At 44.2% G+C, this 16,484-nt stretch overlaps 2 protein-coding genes across 7 annotated transcripts; both read right to left on the bottom strand.

Moving 5' to 3' along the window:
• Positions 1-934: 934 nt before the first annotated feature.
• Positions 935-4,211, bottom strand: LOC118384695 (THO complex subunit 4-like). 2 transcript variants are annotated; one of them, XM_035771431.2, is made up of 6 exons: positions 3,833-4,211; positions 2,229-2,375; positions 1,960-2,107; positions 1,667-1,733; positions 1,401-1,575; positions 935-1,248 (listed from the first exon to the last, which is right to left on the bottom strand). In XM_035771431.2, exons 1-6 carry the CDS (start codon positions 4,073-4,075, stop codon positions 1,234-1,236), a joined length of 795 nt encoding a protein of 264 aa, XP_035627324.1. In that variant the 5' UTR covers positions 4,076-4,211; the 3' UTR covers positions 935-1,233. The 2 variants fall into 2 exon arrangements, with proteins under 2 accessions (XP_035627324.1, XP_035627325.1); XM_035771432.2 differs by having other exon boundaries at positions 2,797-3,976.
• A 3,624-nt stretch (positions 4,212-7,835) lies between these two features.
• LOC118384694 (mapk-regulated corepressor-interacting protein 1) lies at positions 7,836-10,846 on the bottom strand. Of its 5 annotated transcripts, XM_035771427.2 has the most exons (6): positions 10,533-10,846; positions 10,121-10,236; positions 9,356-9,450; positions 9,044-9,162; positions 8,738-8,842; positions 7,836-8,632 (listed from the first exon to the last, which is right to left on the bottom strand). In XM_035771427.2, the coding sequence occupies exons 3-6, from the start codon at positions 9,358-9,360 to the stop codon at positions 8,568-8,570; spliced, it is 294 nt and encodes a 97-aa protein (XP_035627320.1). In that variant the 5' UTR covers positions 9,361-9,450; positions 10,121-10,236; positions 10,533-10,846; the 3' UTR covers positions 7,836-8,567. The 5 variants fall into 5 exon arrangements, with proteins under 5 accessions (XP_035627320.1, XP_035627322.1, XP_035627319.1 ...); XM_035771429.2 differs by lacking the exon at positions 10,533-10,846 and having other exon boundaries at positions 9,356-9,484; positions 10,121-10,433; XM_035771426.2 differs by lacking the exon at positions 10,533-10,846 and having other exon boundaries at positions 10,121-10,433.
• Positions 10,847-16,484: the final 5,638 nt, after the last annotated feature.

The following is a 16,484-nucleotide window of genomic DNA, read 5'->3' as shown; positions in this document are numbered from 1 at the left end:
AAACTCGCAAATGTATTTGTAGACTAGAATACACGTATAGTAAATTAACGCAATTATCTTAACAGTATGACAATTCGCAGCCAATCTCGTCATTTGAGAGCTCAGACGGGACATGAATGACCTTACCAAGTACACGGAGTAAGAACAGACCAAGTTTTTAAACATCAGTAATGGACAGACTGCAAAATTGACAAAGTAGCCTTAACAAAGCAATTTTCAATCAATGAACTATGCGGCCATCTAGTGGTTTAGCCTAGGTAATCCAGTCACTCATATATCTGGGCGACATGCAACAGCTTGCTAATCAAATTGTTCGCAGTTGCGTCAATTGGCCTTATTCTAGTAAACCGACAGGATACTTTACGTCGCCAAATGACAAGTCTTTAGTTTCCCATGTCCTAGTGCACCGTTGGGTGCAGTGCACTTCAGCTAAGATTTGCATGACAACCTCAGTACTTCTGTGTCCGGCTTTGTTACACAATGTTTGGAACCGGGAAGACATTTGGCACTGCAAAACTATTTGGCGTAGAGCCCTCCAAGCCATAAGAAAGCAAAATAGTTATGACTACACTGACCATCTTCATGGCCCCTTATATTTTTAGCTCCATGCACACTACTTGCTCACACTGACCCGACACGTTCTGCTTTTTATCATATACCCTGATGACTAATCACCGTAACTCTACATATCTACCACTAAGATCCTATTCCCTGCACATTGTAAATATGGTATTGGCACTAACCCCGTAGAAAGCTTACCTTTGTTATGTGTTGTACCGATATTGGATCACTGCATTGTTTAAATGAGCAATCAAATCACATCTTAATTGTCACATGCTTTGTAAACAGGTGTAGACTATGTGAAGGCCCTCCCAACAATGCAAGGGATTTCACTGTACTTGTGCACTTGAAAATAAAAACAAAGCCGCCAGAGTATGGTTAAAATGTACTGCAGGGTTTATTACAATGATCTATGGGGAAAGGAATCAGATCAACAGGGAAAGCCCCACCCACCCCCTTAAACCTACAGTCAAAACCAATATTTTTTTCAAAAAAACAAATTGGTAAAAAACACATCGGAGCATTTAAAAGGATTGATACACAAATTTAAATCACATCAGAAGACATCCAAGTGTAAAATGTCCTGCATCTTCAACGCTGTAACAACTGCGACTGTCCTCATGTTCAGCCTGGAGTGTAATGCAGCCTGGAGGATTCACCTAGGCTTTGCTCTTAGCTTGTTTCCATCTGGGGTGGGTGGAGGAAACGCATCAGATAAGACGCATGCTACCATAGTAGGCCTGTCCCAGCAGTAATGTCAAACACTATATACATGTAGGCAGACAAATATTTGGTTTTTAAAACTATAACCCCTTTCTCATTTTCAAACCGAGACTCACCCTGGCATTGTAGGCATCTAGCTGGGCATCCAGCTCTTCAGCGGAAAGTGGCTTAGTGCTTCCCCCGCGGCCACCTCGGCCCCTGCCTCCTCCACGTCCTGCTCCACGTCCTCTCTGCATCCCTCTAAACCCACCACCACGACCCCTGTTCATGCCACCACCTCCTCGGTTCATACTGTAGAACATCTGAACATTAGCACCTTCCATTCATGACACTTATCATTGGCTCAGGTTGTTTTGGAAAACAGCTAAATCTTAACACTTACCCCTGCATGGGTGGTCGTCTTTGTGTGTCGATCTGTGATGTGACAAGTTGTATGTTCATGGGACGCCCTGCAAGAGAAAGTATTCAGGTTATCACCAGCAAGAGTAGTGTGCTGAAGAAAGATAAACATCCATATGGCGCTGTAGTTCTTTGCATCAGCTTCGACTCCAGCGGTGTGGTTATTTGTTTAAACTGTTCTTTAAAAGCCACGAGCTGGCTTTGATGAGTTAAACATCCATTTTCTGAAAGAGAACTAGCAAAACAGCAACTGCCAAAGCCACTTGAGAATCCTACCATCAAGTGGTACACCGTTGTACTGTTTCATAGCTTTTAGAGCATCTGCCTTTCTTTCAAAGTGGACATCTGCAGTGCCTAAGCTCCTGCCCGACCGGTCATAGTGAACAGCTGCCTTCTTCAGTGTACCAAACTCTGCAAAGAGCTCCTGTAGTGAGAGAAACCATGTAGTGATTGTAAGTGATTTCAAGTGCCATTTTGGAAATGCTAAGCCACGGTAAATATGCAATTTCTAAAGAGTCAACCAAGTCAAAGAAAATAAGCTGTACCTGAATATCTGCGTCTGAAACGCCAAAGTCGAGATTGGAGACAAGAAGCTTCCCTCCGGTTTCCACACCAGCGCCACCCCCAACACTGGCATTGAAGCCATGATTGCCGTACATGTCGTGTTGCCATTTATCAGGAAGCTGCTTGGGCTGCAACAGATGAAAGAGAACGAACCTGCTGACTTCAGGCTCCCCTGTCTCTGCCAATCACAGAGTCCAGTCCACACAGCTGGGTAGGTGCTGGGGAGATCAGGGACTACACAGCCAACAGGGCCAGGTGGTTGGCACACTACTACCCTGTGGAGATTCCCAGCATTCCCCGCCCTATTACTACAAGCAAGTAAACCAGTGCAAAAACAGGACACATGGCAGCATATCAATTCTAGACACTAGACCAAGCTAACAGGCCATAAAGCATTTAGCTAAAACTGATGGGCCCTAATTGTAAAAAAAAAAAATGAAACATTTCCCATACTAGAATGAAGAAATGTATGCATTGACGTCTGTTGACGCTATTTTGAGCAACATTTAGCAGTAAACAAGTCAATAACAGTACACATTTACTCGCTACCATCTGCACTCCGCTCCCACCCCCTCGTTGGCTAACTAGGCTAGCAATGTCGCCCACTGTTCTCTTGTCATCTGCTCCTCCACCAAAGGCTCTCCAGGCGGCCATCCCCCAGCGAGAGTAGTATGCTGAAGAAAGTCATCCATCCGTATGGCGCTGTAGTACTTTGCATCAGTGTCGACTCCAGCTGTGTGGTTATTTGCTTAAATTGTTCTTTAAAAGCCATGAGTTAGCTTTGATGAGTTACGTGTCCATTTTCTGAAAGAGACAACTAGCAAAATAAAGTAGACCAACGACCTGGCCTGAACATGGATGGCAACCATCTGAGCGTCCATTTTGAAACCACGCCATTTTGATTGAGTTGTGACGAGTAACAACTAGAAATGTAGAGATAAAAATATGTAATAATAAGAGGGGAAAAGTCCACTGCTCCATCCATAAAGGACACCATTCTGTGTTGATATGGTGCTGCTCAAAGGGGATTGTGTTAACCCGCCAGCCACTCCCAAACAAAAAGAAAGGAGTGTAGGATGAAACTCCCCAAAAGTTGCCTCTGCTACAAAAATTATCCAACTGCAACGATATTATTCGATGCAGTGCCATTCTGTGGTCAAACAAGTGACTTTCTGGGACGAAAGATACTGCGACAGACCATGAAATAAATATTTCATTGATTGAAGATGCTGAATTCAAAATGGCGCTGTCTGGGCCTTGTAGGTAAGCAGCTATTCCAGAGTTAGCAACTAGCTAACCTGCTCCAAAAGCTTATTCTCAAAAAGTGGTAACAGACACGGGTTTGGGTGGACAAGGACACGTTATGTGCATTATATTTCCATATCAACCACAATTTAAAAGGGTTTCCCTTCGTTAATTCGAGAGAAATTCGATTAGCTACCTAAGTGCCTCTCGACTAGCAAGCTAGCCATTGATAGCATTGGGAGCAGCTAGCAAGCCTGAAGATTAGAGGACGTCGAGCAGGCATTTTCAGGTTACGAGGCGTTTTCCTTTTTCTCAGCCCATTCCTCTAAATTTCTCATACCCTGCTGTATGGCGTAGGTCTTGCTCTGCCACGGCTCAGGTTCGGTCGGTTCCTCATGGGGCCCGATCCTCCACCTCGGCCCCCAAAGCCTCCACCAGCTGCTCCACGGCCAACACCACCTCGGCCCCCGCCAGAGCCTCCCCGGCCACGGCCTCTTCCACCACCACGGCCTCCTGCGCCCCCTCTCTGCTGCCTGTTCTGCTTGATGATGTCGTCTAGCGACATATCCATTTTATCGGCCATTATGAAGTTTCAATTACGCTAAGAAGAACTGTTAGCGAACTAAAAACTAGCCTGACTGAGCCCTGCCTTAAGTAAAAACCTTGGATATAACCCTGCGGTACTACTCGGCTGCGTGAGAGAAAAAAAACGCTAAAATGGAGCGCAAGCTGTCTTTATAGCCACGTGCCCTCGTTACGTGAGCACGGATGACGCTGTCAGTGTCCGCTTGTTGTGCGCCGCCCCTTCCAGTTTACTCAGGTTATGCTGTCAAATCAAGAAGGGACCATTTGAAATTGATCCCTTGAGTCAAGACCTGTGATGCAATTATCAGTGCAACAGCGCAATGGTCTCGAATTTACTGTAGTGCTGGTTATACAAAAATAGATCTGACATATTCCTTGATAGTTGGTGCAACTCGGCTTGGCCCCTCAGCCATCCGAGACACGGCCTGGTCACCCATCTAGAAGGCCGAGACAGTACAGGTGCATCAAAGCCGGGACCGAGAGACTTTAAAACAGCTTCTATCTCCAAGCCATCAGACTGTTAAGTAGTCAGCACTAGCCAGTTTCACCCAGTACACTGCCCTGAACTTAGGGCACTTTTACTAGCCAGCTACCTTAGAGACTACTGCCCTATGTACATAAGTCATTGAATACTGGTCACTTTAATAACGTTTATATACTGTATTCTAGTCCAGAATCATCCTATAACCGCTGTACACACTGTTCCTGTTCATACCGTATACTAGCCATACTGTCTATATGTAACCGATGTGAAATGGCTAACTAGTTAGCGGTGGTGTGCGCTAATAGCATATCAATCAGTGACATCACCCGCTTTGAGACCTTGAAGTAGTGGTTCCCCTTGCTCTGCAAGGGCCGCGGCTTTTGTGGAGCGATGGGTGACGATGCTTCGAGGGTGTCAGTTGTTGATGTGTGCAGAGGGTCCCTGGTTCGCAGCGAGGGGACGGACTAAAGTTATAATGTTACATTGATGCTGTAGAAGGTGCTTCGAACATTGTTTTAGAGAATGCAGCAGTACGTCCAACCAGCCTCACAACCGCAGACCATGTGTAACCACGCCAGCCCAGGACCTCAACATCCAGCTTCTTCACCTGCAGGATCGTATTTTTTTTATTTCACCTTTATTTAACCAGGTAGGCTAGTTGAGAACAAGTTCTCATTTGCAACTGCGACCTGGTCAAGATAAAGCATAGCAGTGTGAACAGACAACACAGAGTTACACATGGAGTAAACAATTAACAAGTCAATAACACAGTAGAAAAAAAGGGGAGTCTATATACAATGTGTGCAAAAGGCATGAGGAGGTAGGCGAATAATTACAATATTGCAGATTAACACTGGAGTGATAAATGATCAGATGATCATGTACAGGTAGAGATATTGGTGTGCAAAAGAGCAGAAAAGTAAATAAATAAAAACTGTGGGGATGAGGTAGGTGAAAATGGGTGGGCTATTTACCAATAGATTATGTACAGCTGCAGCGATCGGTTAGCTGTTCAGATAGCAGATGTTTGAAGTTGGTGAGGGAGATAAAAGTCTCCAACTTCAGCGATTTTTGCAATTCGTTCCAGTCACAGGCAGCAGAGTACTGGAACGAAAGGCGGCCGAATGAGGTGTTGGCTTTAGGGATGATCAGTGAGATACACCTGCTGGAGCGCGTGCTACGGATGGGTGTTGCCATCGTGACCAGTGAACTGAGATAAGGCGGAGCTTTACCTAGCATGGCCTTGTAGATGACCTGGAGCCAGTGGGTCTGGCGACGAATATGTAGCGAGTGGGCCAGTGTAGCGAGTGGGCCAGCCGACTAGAGCATACAAGTCGCAGTGGTGGGTAGTATAAGGTGCTTTAGTGACAAAACGGATGGCACTGTGATAAACTGCATCCAGTTTGCTGAGTAGTGTTGGAAGCGATTTTGTAGATTACATCGCCAAAGTCGAGGATCGGTAGGATATTCAGTTTTACTAGGGTAAGCTTGGCAGCTTGAGTGAAGTAGGCTTTGTTTGCGGAATAGAAAGCATACTCTTGATTTGATTTTCGATTGGAGATGTTTGATATGGGTCTGGAAGGAGAGTTTGCAGTCTAGCCAGACACCTAGGTACTTATAGGTGTCCACATATTCAAGGTCGGAAGCATCCAGTGTGGTGATGCTAGTCGGGGATGCGGGTGCAGGCAGCGATCGGTTGAAAAGCATGCATTTGGTTTTACTAGCGTTTAAGAGCAGTTGGAGGCCACGGAAGGAGTGTTGTATGGCATTGAAGCTCGTTTGGAGGTTAGATAGCACAGTGTCCAATGACGGGCCGAAAGTATATAGAATGGTGTCATCTGCGTAGAGGTGGATCAGGGAATCGCCCGCAGCAAGACCAACATCATTGATATATACAGAGAAAAGAGTCGGCCCGAGAATTGAACCCTGTGGCACCCCCATAGAGACTGCCAGAGGACCGGACAGCATGCCCTCCGATTTGACACACTGAACTCTGTCTGCAAAGTAATTGGTGAACCAGGCAAGGCAGTCATCCGAAAAACCGAGGCTACTGAGTCTGCCGATAAGAATCTGGTGATTGACAGAGTCGAAAGCCTTGGCAAGGTCGATGAAGACGTCTGCACAGTACTGTCTTTTATCGATGGCGGTTATGATGTCGTTTAGTACCTTGAGTGTGGCTGAGGTGCACCCGTGACTGGCTCGGAAACCAGATTGCATAGCGGAGAAGGTACGGTGGGATTCGAGATGGTCAGTGACCTGTTTGTTGACTTGGCTTTCGAAGACCTTAGATAGGTAGGGCAGAATGGATATAGGTCTGTAACAGTTTGGGTCCAGGGTGTCTCCCCCTTTGAAGAGGGGGATGACTGCAGCAGCTTCCCAATCCTTGGGGATCTCAGACGATATGAAATAGAGGTTGAACAGGCTGGTAATAGGGGTTGCGACAATGGCGGCGGATAGTTTCAGAAATAGAGGGTCCGGATTGTCAAGCCCAGCTGATTTATTTGGGATTTGGGTAAAGGAGAACCTGGAGAGGCTTGGGCGAGGAGCTGCGGGGGGGCCGGAGCTGTTGGCCGAGGTAGGAGTAGCCAGGCGGAAGGCATGGCCAGCCGTTGAGAAATGCTTGTTGAAGTTTTCGATAATCATGGATTTGTCGGTGGTGACCGTGTTCCCTAGCCTCAGTGCAGTGGGCAGCTGGGAGGAGGTGCTCTTGTTCTCCATGGACTTCAGTGTCCCAGAACTTTTTGGAGTTGGAGCTACAGGATGCAAACTTCTGCCTGAAGAAGCTGGCCTTAGCTTTCCTGACTGACTGCGTGTATTGGTTCCTGACTTCCCTGAACAGTTGCATATCGCGGGGACTGTTCGATGCTATTGCAGTCCGCCACAGGATGAGGGGGGTGTGGAGGGGTTGCTGAGGAGTATTTCTGTCTGTAATAATAGCCCTTCTGTGGGGAAAAACCCATGGTTGCATTCCCGCCCAGTCATGTGAAATCCATAGATCAGGGCCAAATTGATGTATTTAAATTGACTGATTTCCTTATATGAACTGCATTCGGTAAAATCTTTGAAAATTTTGCAATTATATTTTTGCTCAGTAGCCTATTGCACTGTTTTCAGTAACAATGCACAAACAAAACAAAGAGCATGAGACAACAATTTACCATCCTACTGTAGGTTCTGTGATGTTTGTACATACATCATTGGGGAGTATACAGGTAACACATCCAAAAAGAGAATTTAGGTCAGAACATCTATGACCAATGATTTGAGAGTGAAATATTGTAAAATTATTTTATTCAATATTTTTTTTCAAGGCTGGGAAGTCAATGTGGAGATGTCTACTTTAAGTCCATTTTAGGGGCATGAATCTATATGAAAAATGTTGGCATTTATCCGAAACAATTTTTGGTTTCCAAAACTCGCCCGTACAATCGGATTCCATTCCAATATATCTACAATTCAACTATCTTCCAAAAAAAGAACGTCAGCCCTTCAGCATTATCCTTTGTAGATTGAAAAGAAAACAGTTTATATTTAAGACCGCAGTCCTTTAAAGTGTCCCATGAAGAATTTGTACACAGTCTGTACTTCGGCATCAGGATGTCAGCATATTTCATTGAAACTCTGCATCAGTCCCATTCACATACAAAAAAAATAGAGTGAAAAAGAAAAATTAATGGCTGTAAAACTAAGAGCCGGAAGAGAGAATCCCTGGAAAACAAATGCCAGCTTTCCACGTCAACCAGATGAGAGGTAAGGGTAAGAAAATATTGAGCCCGGACAGAGAAAGAGCGGGGGGGGGTGGATAAGGGACTCCAAAAATGTTTTGGTTGTTAGGACATCAGCCCACCGCTGTTGAATGGGCAGGCTGTTAGTCCAGGTGGGCAGAAAGAGGACCGGCATTCTGGGCAGGACTGGCCAAAAGGTTGACTTGCTGGCTGACAGAGGAGGAGAAAGTTCTCAAGGATAATTAGTGCAGAAAAAAAGCTGTTGACTATAAAGAGAAAGACTAGGACTTCTTGGAGTCCTGTGTGTTGCGTTTCTTGAGGTCACTCAGGTCAACTGGTGTGAAAGCTGCAAGAAAGGATCAAAAATAACATTACTACTCTGTCTTTTTGACAAATCTAGTAAATAGCCTGTTTAAATGACAAACATACTCAGATCCATCAAGTCACTTACAATTTAAGTTGGGATTTGGGTTCTTTTCCACATACTCCTGTGGTCCACGGTCTTTGCGTTCACTGCTCTGTGGTGACCGGATGTCTCTGAGCACACACTGCCAGGCTGTAAAGAAGCATACACATGCCAGCTTTCAACCATCTCCTTACATACCACATTCCATTCAAATGGCTCAGCTGAGCTCAGTGGTACAGGGGCTCTGTAAGGAGCTTTGGATCATGTTGATGGCCAACATATAAGCCTACTCAGGTGGGAGACGTTAAGGGCTAGTCTTAGTAAGAGATCGGCCTTATGAGGCAGACTCACTGTCGTGGATGAAGCGCACATTCTCTTCATGCGCTGGAGTGAAAAGCTCCCCACTGTTCGTAGGAGACCGAGGGCTAGAAGTCCGCTTGTAGTTGTTCACCATCCTGGGAGCAGATGAGCTGTAAAGCAGCAAAGATACAAATAAAAAACAAACAGCAAGAAAGAATGAAAAAAAAAAACAGAACAGACAGGCTAGAAAATAGAACATACGTTTTTCTGGCATGCATGCAGTATACCTGATTCTACAAGATACAGCTTGATATACAGTTAGCACACAACACAACCATAACAGGTAAACAACTCTCTTCCAACCTCATTCTGTGTGCAGTCTGTCTCTTGCTCCTTTCTAATGAATAGTTGGGGGGGGGTTGAGAGAATATGAAACTTCTTTATCCTCTGTTGGATAGCTAGTGGTGGAAACAAGGCGTGACATGATTCATTCTAAATAAAGACACAAATCACAAACAATAGAGTAATGTTGACATTTGAAAGCTAGCTAGCTAAAACAGACTGCAAAATACAGTTGCTTAACTATACAGGCAGAAAGCCACATTGGATGCAACACTATCGGCATTAGCTTGCTTATTGATGTTACTTATGCTTCAATGTTTACATGTTTGTATCTGACACTTCACGTTACACAAGCGAGCTAGCTAACGTTAGCTAAGAGAGCTAACAAGAAATTATACTAGACAACCCATAGATCAGTGACTCGTAAAATATAAAGCACCTACCTTGTTAACTAACGTTACCCAATATCGTATATTTTAAATCGACATTTTTGTTGGTTAGAAATTAGCTTGCGGTTGAAGTAGTGGGTGACAGATAAAGGATAACGTTAGCTAACTAGCAAGCTAACGTCAGCTTATTCGGTACCATAACGTTAGCTATCTAGCGAATGTTTGCTACACGTTAACATCTAATATTATTAGCTAAGCCATTTAACTTTATCTAGCTGAATATATCCAGACAATAGTACAAATGAAATGTTTCCAACAGCAGTGTCATATTAATTAATAACGCTATAGCCATCTTGAAATAATCCGAAAATTACCAAGATGTAAACTGTTTACAAACCTGTCTTTAGATTCGGCTTCCTTTCCCTTTCTTTACTCAGCCAACAAGATGTAACTAGCGTTAGCGAGCTAGGCCTCCCATCGGCTAAAACGGTTACCAATGCCAACCAATCATTTCTGGGCAAGTAATTTCAAACGGAAGTCAACAAAACTTAATAGGTTTGTTGGTTTAAAATAATGCTAAAATCCCAAAGGAATGCTTCTATGAATGCCTTCTCCCCAACATTTACCCTCTCTGCTCTGATCTTTTTAGTACTTGTTTAAATAAAACAGACCATGGACCAGGTTGCGAATAAGTTAGAAAAAGCATTGGCTAAAAATACCCTTACCCGAGATTATAGACCCGAACAAAATGCACCCTAGCAATTAAAAACATCATAATGCACCTTAGTTATTAAAAATATCACCAAGACCTAGTCAGACCATTACTGTTCCAGCTGGCTTATAGGCGTTATTAGGTAGGTAATGTTAAGTGTAGCACAGATCATTTTCGGCCAACTTGACGATGCTTCCTCAGTTCCCGACTTGGAATAACTAATTTCTTCTAAATGTCCATGTGTAGTTGCAGGGGGGTTCGTTTGAATTTAGAAATTGCTCCAATATTATGTTAAATACTTTTTTTGTGGCTCCATGAAGTAATCAAAAAAGTGTGTACACCACCATCTTGTCTGTTTAAAATATTTTCTCATTGATTGAGAAAAGTGTGTTGCTTTCTTCTTCTTCGTGTAGTTTTCCGGCAGACTGGGTATTGCTGCCTTTCACAGTTTGGAAAGTGCATTGCACATTTGTTCACAATAAAAGGAAACTAAACCGCCATGTAACCCTATATTACCCCTGTAGTGGCCTACTACTCAAATTACATTTGATTTGTCACATGCTTCGTAGACCAACAGTGAAATGCTTACTTATAGGTCCTTTTCCAACAATGAAGAGTTAACGATAACAAGTTAAAAAAAATAGCATGGCTATATAGAGCACCACACCATTTCCCTGTTTGACCACTAGGTTTTATGGGTATTATGACACCTCTACTGTGGGGCTTCTAAACAGTGTTGCCAACTTCGCGACGTTGTCGCTATATGTAGCAAGTATTCAGACCCCTCTAGCGACACATTTTCAAAAAAATGACTAGCGACAAATCTAGAGTTTTGGCTTATATTCAGGGCGGGATGTAAATGTAAAAGTTTTTTTTTTTTAATAAATAAATAAATATAATTTAAACGAAGTAACTCCGTCAGAGTGTCTCTTTTGGTTCACTTTTGCCAGTCCCAACCCCGAATAAGGGAGGGTTGGAATTGTGACATAAAAAAAAACAAGAATGACAGAAGAAAGTTCATTTGTAGTTCTAAACATATTTAGGGTTTTTTACTCACCTTTTGTCTCTCCCACGACTTTATTCCTCTCTCCTACAGCATCCATCACAATTACATGCACATGGCCAATTATGCAAATTAGGCGATAACATCATTTAGCAACTTTTAGGACAGCCAATAGCTGGCAACACTGAAAGGGTGTACCAGTACCTAGTAGATGTGTAAGGATATGAGGTAGCTACAGTTTAAGTCGGATGTTTACATACACCATACATGCTGGCCAGACCATACGTGTGGCGTGCACGAGCGTCGCAAAATACATTTAGAAATCCATGTTATTCAATTATTGCATCCACACTGCTCAAGAGCGTTTGCATTGCCAAGGGCTAAAATAGAAGTCATTCCTATTTCTGATGCAGGTCACGCTGCAAGTCCTGCCTCTCCCATCTCCTCATTGGTTTATAGAAGCAGGTACCCACGTGCCATCTCCTCATTGGTTATACCCACGTGGGTGATTGTAAGACTAAATATTTTGCAGGTTGTCGTGGTAATACTATGAAAATTTAGATGCCAATCACCATATAAGTTCAAAGATGAAAAAGCTTGGAAGGAGGAGAGATGACTAGAAACGATTCGGTTGGCCGTTTTATGTGTAGATTAATTGTCGGAGTAGAGGACCTTGTGCATTTCAGGCAAAATAACAACTTAATGTTTATATCCCAGGACAAATTAGCTAGCAACAGCAATCTAGCTAAATAGGACAAATAAGCTAGCAAGTGCAAGCTAACTAGCTAAATTGCCATACATGTTTAATGCTTTTCGACCTGTCCCAAAATTAATGTCATTGGTTCAGAGTTTGTTTTGATATTTTAACCTGCGTGTCGTGATCGCGTTTGGTGTAGGGGGACAAAATAAATGTATGCATGATAGCGCACGATGGAGCACGCGCGCAGCCGGTTTGGGTTCTGTGTTAGCCAAATACATTTAAACTCACTTTTTCACAATTCCTGACATTTAATCCTAGTAAAAATTCAGTGTCTTGGGCCAGTTAAGATCACCACTTTATTTTAAGAATGTGAAATGTCAGAATAATAGTAGAGTTAAGGATTTATTTCAGCTTTTATTTCTTACATCACATTCCCAGTGGGTCAGAAGATAGCATACATCAACTAGTATTTGGCTACCTGAAACAAATGTTTCAGGTAGCCTTCCAAAAGCTTTCCACAATAAGTTGGGCAAATTTTGGCCCATTCATCCTGACAGAGCTGGTGGAACTGAGTCAGGTTTTTAGGCCTCCTTGCTCACACACACTTTTTCAATTCTGCCCACACATTTTCTATGCGATTGAGGTCAGGTCTTTGTGATGGCCACTCCAGTACCTTGACTTTGTTGTCCGTAAGTCATTTTGCCACAACTTTGGAAGTATGCTTGGGGTCAATGTCCATTTGGAAGCCCCATTTGTGACCACGCTTGAACTTCCTGACTAATGTCTTGAGATGTTGCTTCAATATATATCCACATCATTTCCCCTCCTCATGATGCCATCTATTTTGTGAAGTGCACCAGGCCCTCCTGCAGCAAAGCACCCCCACAACATGATGCTGCCACCCCCGTGCTTCACGGTTGGGATGTTGTTCTTCAGCTTGCAAGCCTCCCCCTTTTTCCTCCAAACATAACGATGGTCATTATGGCCAAACAGTTCTATTTTTGTTTCATCAAATCAAATCAAATGTATTTATATAGCCCTTCGTACATCAGCTGATATCTCAAAGTGCTGTACAGAAACCCAGCCTAAAACCCCAAACAGCAAGCAATGCAGGTGTAGAAGCACGGTGGCTAGGAAAAACTCCCTAGAAAGGCCAAAACCTAGGAAGAAACCTAGAGAGGAACCAGGCTATGTGGGGTGGCCAGTCCTCTTCTGGCTGTGCCGGGTGGAGATTATAACAGAACATGGCCAAGATGTTCAAATGTTCATAAATGACCAGCATGACCAGAGGACATTTCTCAAAAAGTACGATCTTTGTCCCCATTTGCAGTTGCAAACCGTAGTCTGGCTTTTTTATAGCGGTTTTGGAGCAGTGGCTTCTTCCTTGCTGAGCAGCCTTTCAGGTTATATCGATATAGGACTTGTTTTACTGTGGATATAGATACTTTGTACCTGTTTCCTCCAGCATCTTCACAGGGTCCTTTGCTGTTGTTCTGGGATTGATTTGCACTTTTCGCACCAAAGTACATTAATCTCTAGGAGACAGAACGCGTCTCCTTCCTGCATAGGAGGCTGGTTCATAATAATGTCAGAAATTGAGAAAATGGAATGGCATCCAACATATGAAAACTATGTGTTTCATGTATTTCATACTATTCTTCTGATTCCGCTTCAACCATTACCACGAGACCGTCCTCCCTAATTGAGGTACGACCAACCTCTTGTGGTTTGTGGTAAGTGTGAAAGCGAGTGTATGGCGTCAGTAGGCATGTGCGTGCATGTTGTGTGTGTGTGTGTGCGTATGTAGTGTCTATGTGTTGGGGTGTCAGTGTGAGTGTGTGTAAAGTCTGTGCAAGAGAGTTAGTGCAAAAAAGGATCAATGCAGGTAGTCAAGGTAATCATTTGATTAGCTATTTAGCAGTCGTTTAGAAGTCTTATGGCTTGGGGTTAGAAGATGTTCATGGTCCTGTTGGTTCCAGACTTGGTGCATTGGTACCGCTTGTCAGCTTGAGTGGCTGGAGAGTTTGACATTTTTTGGTGCCTTCTTCTGACACCGCCTCATATGACAGGAAGCTCTCTGCCCCAGTGATGTACTGGGCTGTACGCACTACCCCCTGTAACGCCTTGCGGCCGGATGCCAAGCAATTGTCATACCAAGCGTTGATGCAGCCAGTCAAGGTGATCTCAATGGTGCAGCTGTCCAACTTTTGAAAGATCTGAGGGCCCATGCCAAATATTTTCAGCCTCCTGAGAGGGCGTTGTCTTGCCCTCTTCACGACTGTGTTGGTGTATTTGGACCATGATAGATATTTAGTGTTGTGGACACCGTGGAACTTGAAGCTCTCAATCCGCTCCACTACAGCCCCATCGATGTGAATGGGGGCATGCTCGGCTCGGCCCTCCGTTTCTTGTAGTCCACGATCAGCTCCTAAGAGGTTCTTGTCCTGCCAGGTCTCTGACCGCCTCCCTATAGGCTCCCTATCATCATCGTCGGTGATCAGGCTTACCACTATCGTGTCATCTGCAGTCGTGGGTGAACAGGGAGTACAGGGACTAAGCACACACCCCTGAGGGCCCCCCGTGTTGAGGGTCAGCGTGGCGGATGTGTTGTTGCCTACCCTCACCATCTGGGGACGGCCTGTCAGGAAGTCCAGGATTCAGTTGCAGAGGGAGGTGTTCAGTACCAGGGACATTAGCTTAGTGATGAGCTTCAAGGGCTTTATGGTGTTGAACGCTGAACAGCATTCTCACATTGGTGTTCCTTTTGTCCAAGAGGGAAAGGGCAGTGTGGAGTGCTATAGAATTGCATCATCTATGGATCTGTTGAGGCGGTATGCGAAATGCAGTGGGTCCACAGTTTCTGGGAGGATGATGTTGATGTGAGCTATGACCAGCCTTCCAAAGCATTTCATGGCTACAGTTGTGAGTGCTACGGGGCGATAGTCATTTAAACAGGTTATCTTGGCGTTCTTGGGCACAGGGACTATGGTGGTCTGCTTGAAACATGTAGGTATTACAGATTGGGTTAGGGAGAGGTTGAAAATGTCAGTGAAGACACTTGTCACCTGGTCAGCGCATGCTCGGAGTACGCATCATGGTAATCCGTCTGGCCCTGTGAATATTAACCTGTTTAAAGGTCTTACTCACATCAGCTATGGGGAGTGGGATCCCACAGTCATCCGGAACAGCTGGTGGTCTCATGTATGTTTCAGTGTTGCTTGCCTCAAAGCGAGCATAGAATATATTTAGCTCGTCGGGTAGGCTCGTGTCAATGGACAGCTCGCACCTGTGTTTGTCTTTGTAATCCGTGATAGTTTGCAAGCCCTGCCACATCTGCCAAGCATCAGAGCTGCTGTAGTAGGATTCGATCTTAGTCCTTTATTGACGCGTTGCCTGTTTGATGGTTTGTCGGAGAGCATACGGGTTAGTGCGCCACTCCTTAAAAGTGCCAGGTCTGGAATTTAGCTCAGTGCGGATGTTGTCTATAATCCATGGCTTCTAGTTGGGATATGTACGTACGCAAGCCCTGCCACATACAACTAGCGTCAGAGCCGGTGTAGTAGAATTCAATCTTAGTTTTTTATTGATGTTTGATGGTTCATCGGAGGGCATCCTGGTTATGGTCCCACTCCTTGAAAGTGGCAGCTCTAGCCTTTAGCTCAGTGTAGCATTTCGCTACACTCGCATTAACATCTGCTAACCATGTGTATGTGACAAATAAAATTTGATTTGATTTGATTACGTTGCCTGTAATTCATGGCCTCTGGTTGGGATATGTACGTACGGTTACTGTGGGGACGACGTCATCGATGCACTTATTAACCACTAGGCTAACCACTAGAGTAGCCTAGTGGTTAGAGAGTTGGACGAGTTATCGGAAGGTTGCAAGTTCAAACCCCCGAGCTGACAAATCTGGCGTTCTGCCCCTGAACAGGCAGTTAACCCACTGTTCCTAGGCTGTCATTGAAAATAAGAATTTGTTCTTAACTGACTTGCCTAGTTAAATAAAGGTTAAAACAATTAAAAAATTAAGCTGTTTACTGATGTGGTAAAACACCACAATGCCATGAATCCAATAACATATTCCAGTCAGGTGATGGCAATTTGTTTGCCCTCTAGTTGCACAGGTGACATGCTGGTAGAAATGAAGTAAAACAGATTTCAGTTTTCCTGCATTAAAATCATAGCCAGTAGGAGCGCTGCCTCTGGATTAGCTATTTCTTGTTGGCTTATGGTCCTATATAGCTCGTTGAGTGCGTTCTTAGTGCCAGCATCGGTTTGTTGTAGTAAATAGAAATACTCACAGGGATCCTCTCATGCTCCCTTATACTTTGCCCATCAACCTC

Source organism: Oncorhynchus keta, chromosome 5 (assembly GCF_023373465.1).
Source record: "Oncorhynchus keta strain PuntledgeMale-10-30-2019 chromosome 5, Oket_V2, whole genome shotgun sequence".
Taxonomy (NCBI): Eukaryota; Metazoa; Chordata; class Actinopteri; order Salmoniformes; family Salmonidae; genus Oncorhynchus; species Oncorhynchus keta.
The sequence above is the reverse complement of the archived record's forward strand: the minus strand, read 5'-3'. Positions and strand labels throughout refer to the sequence as shown.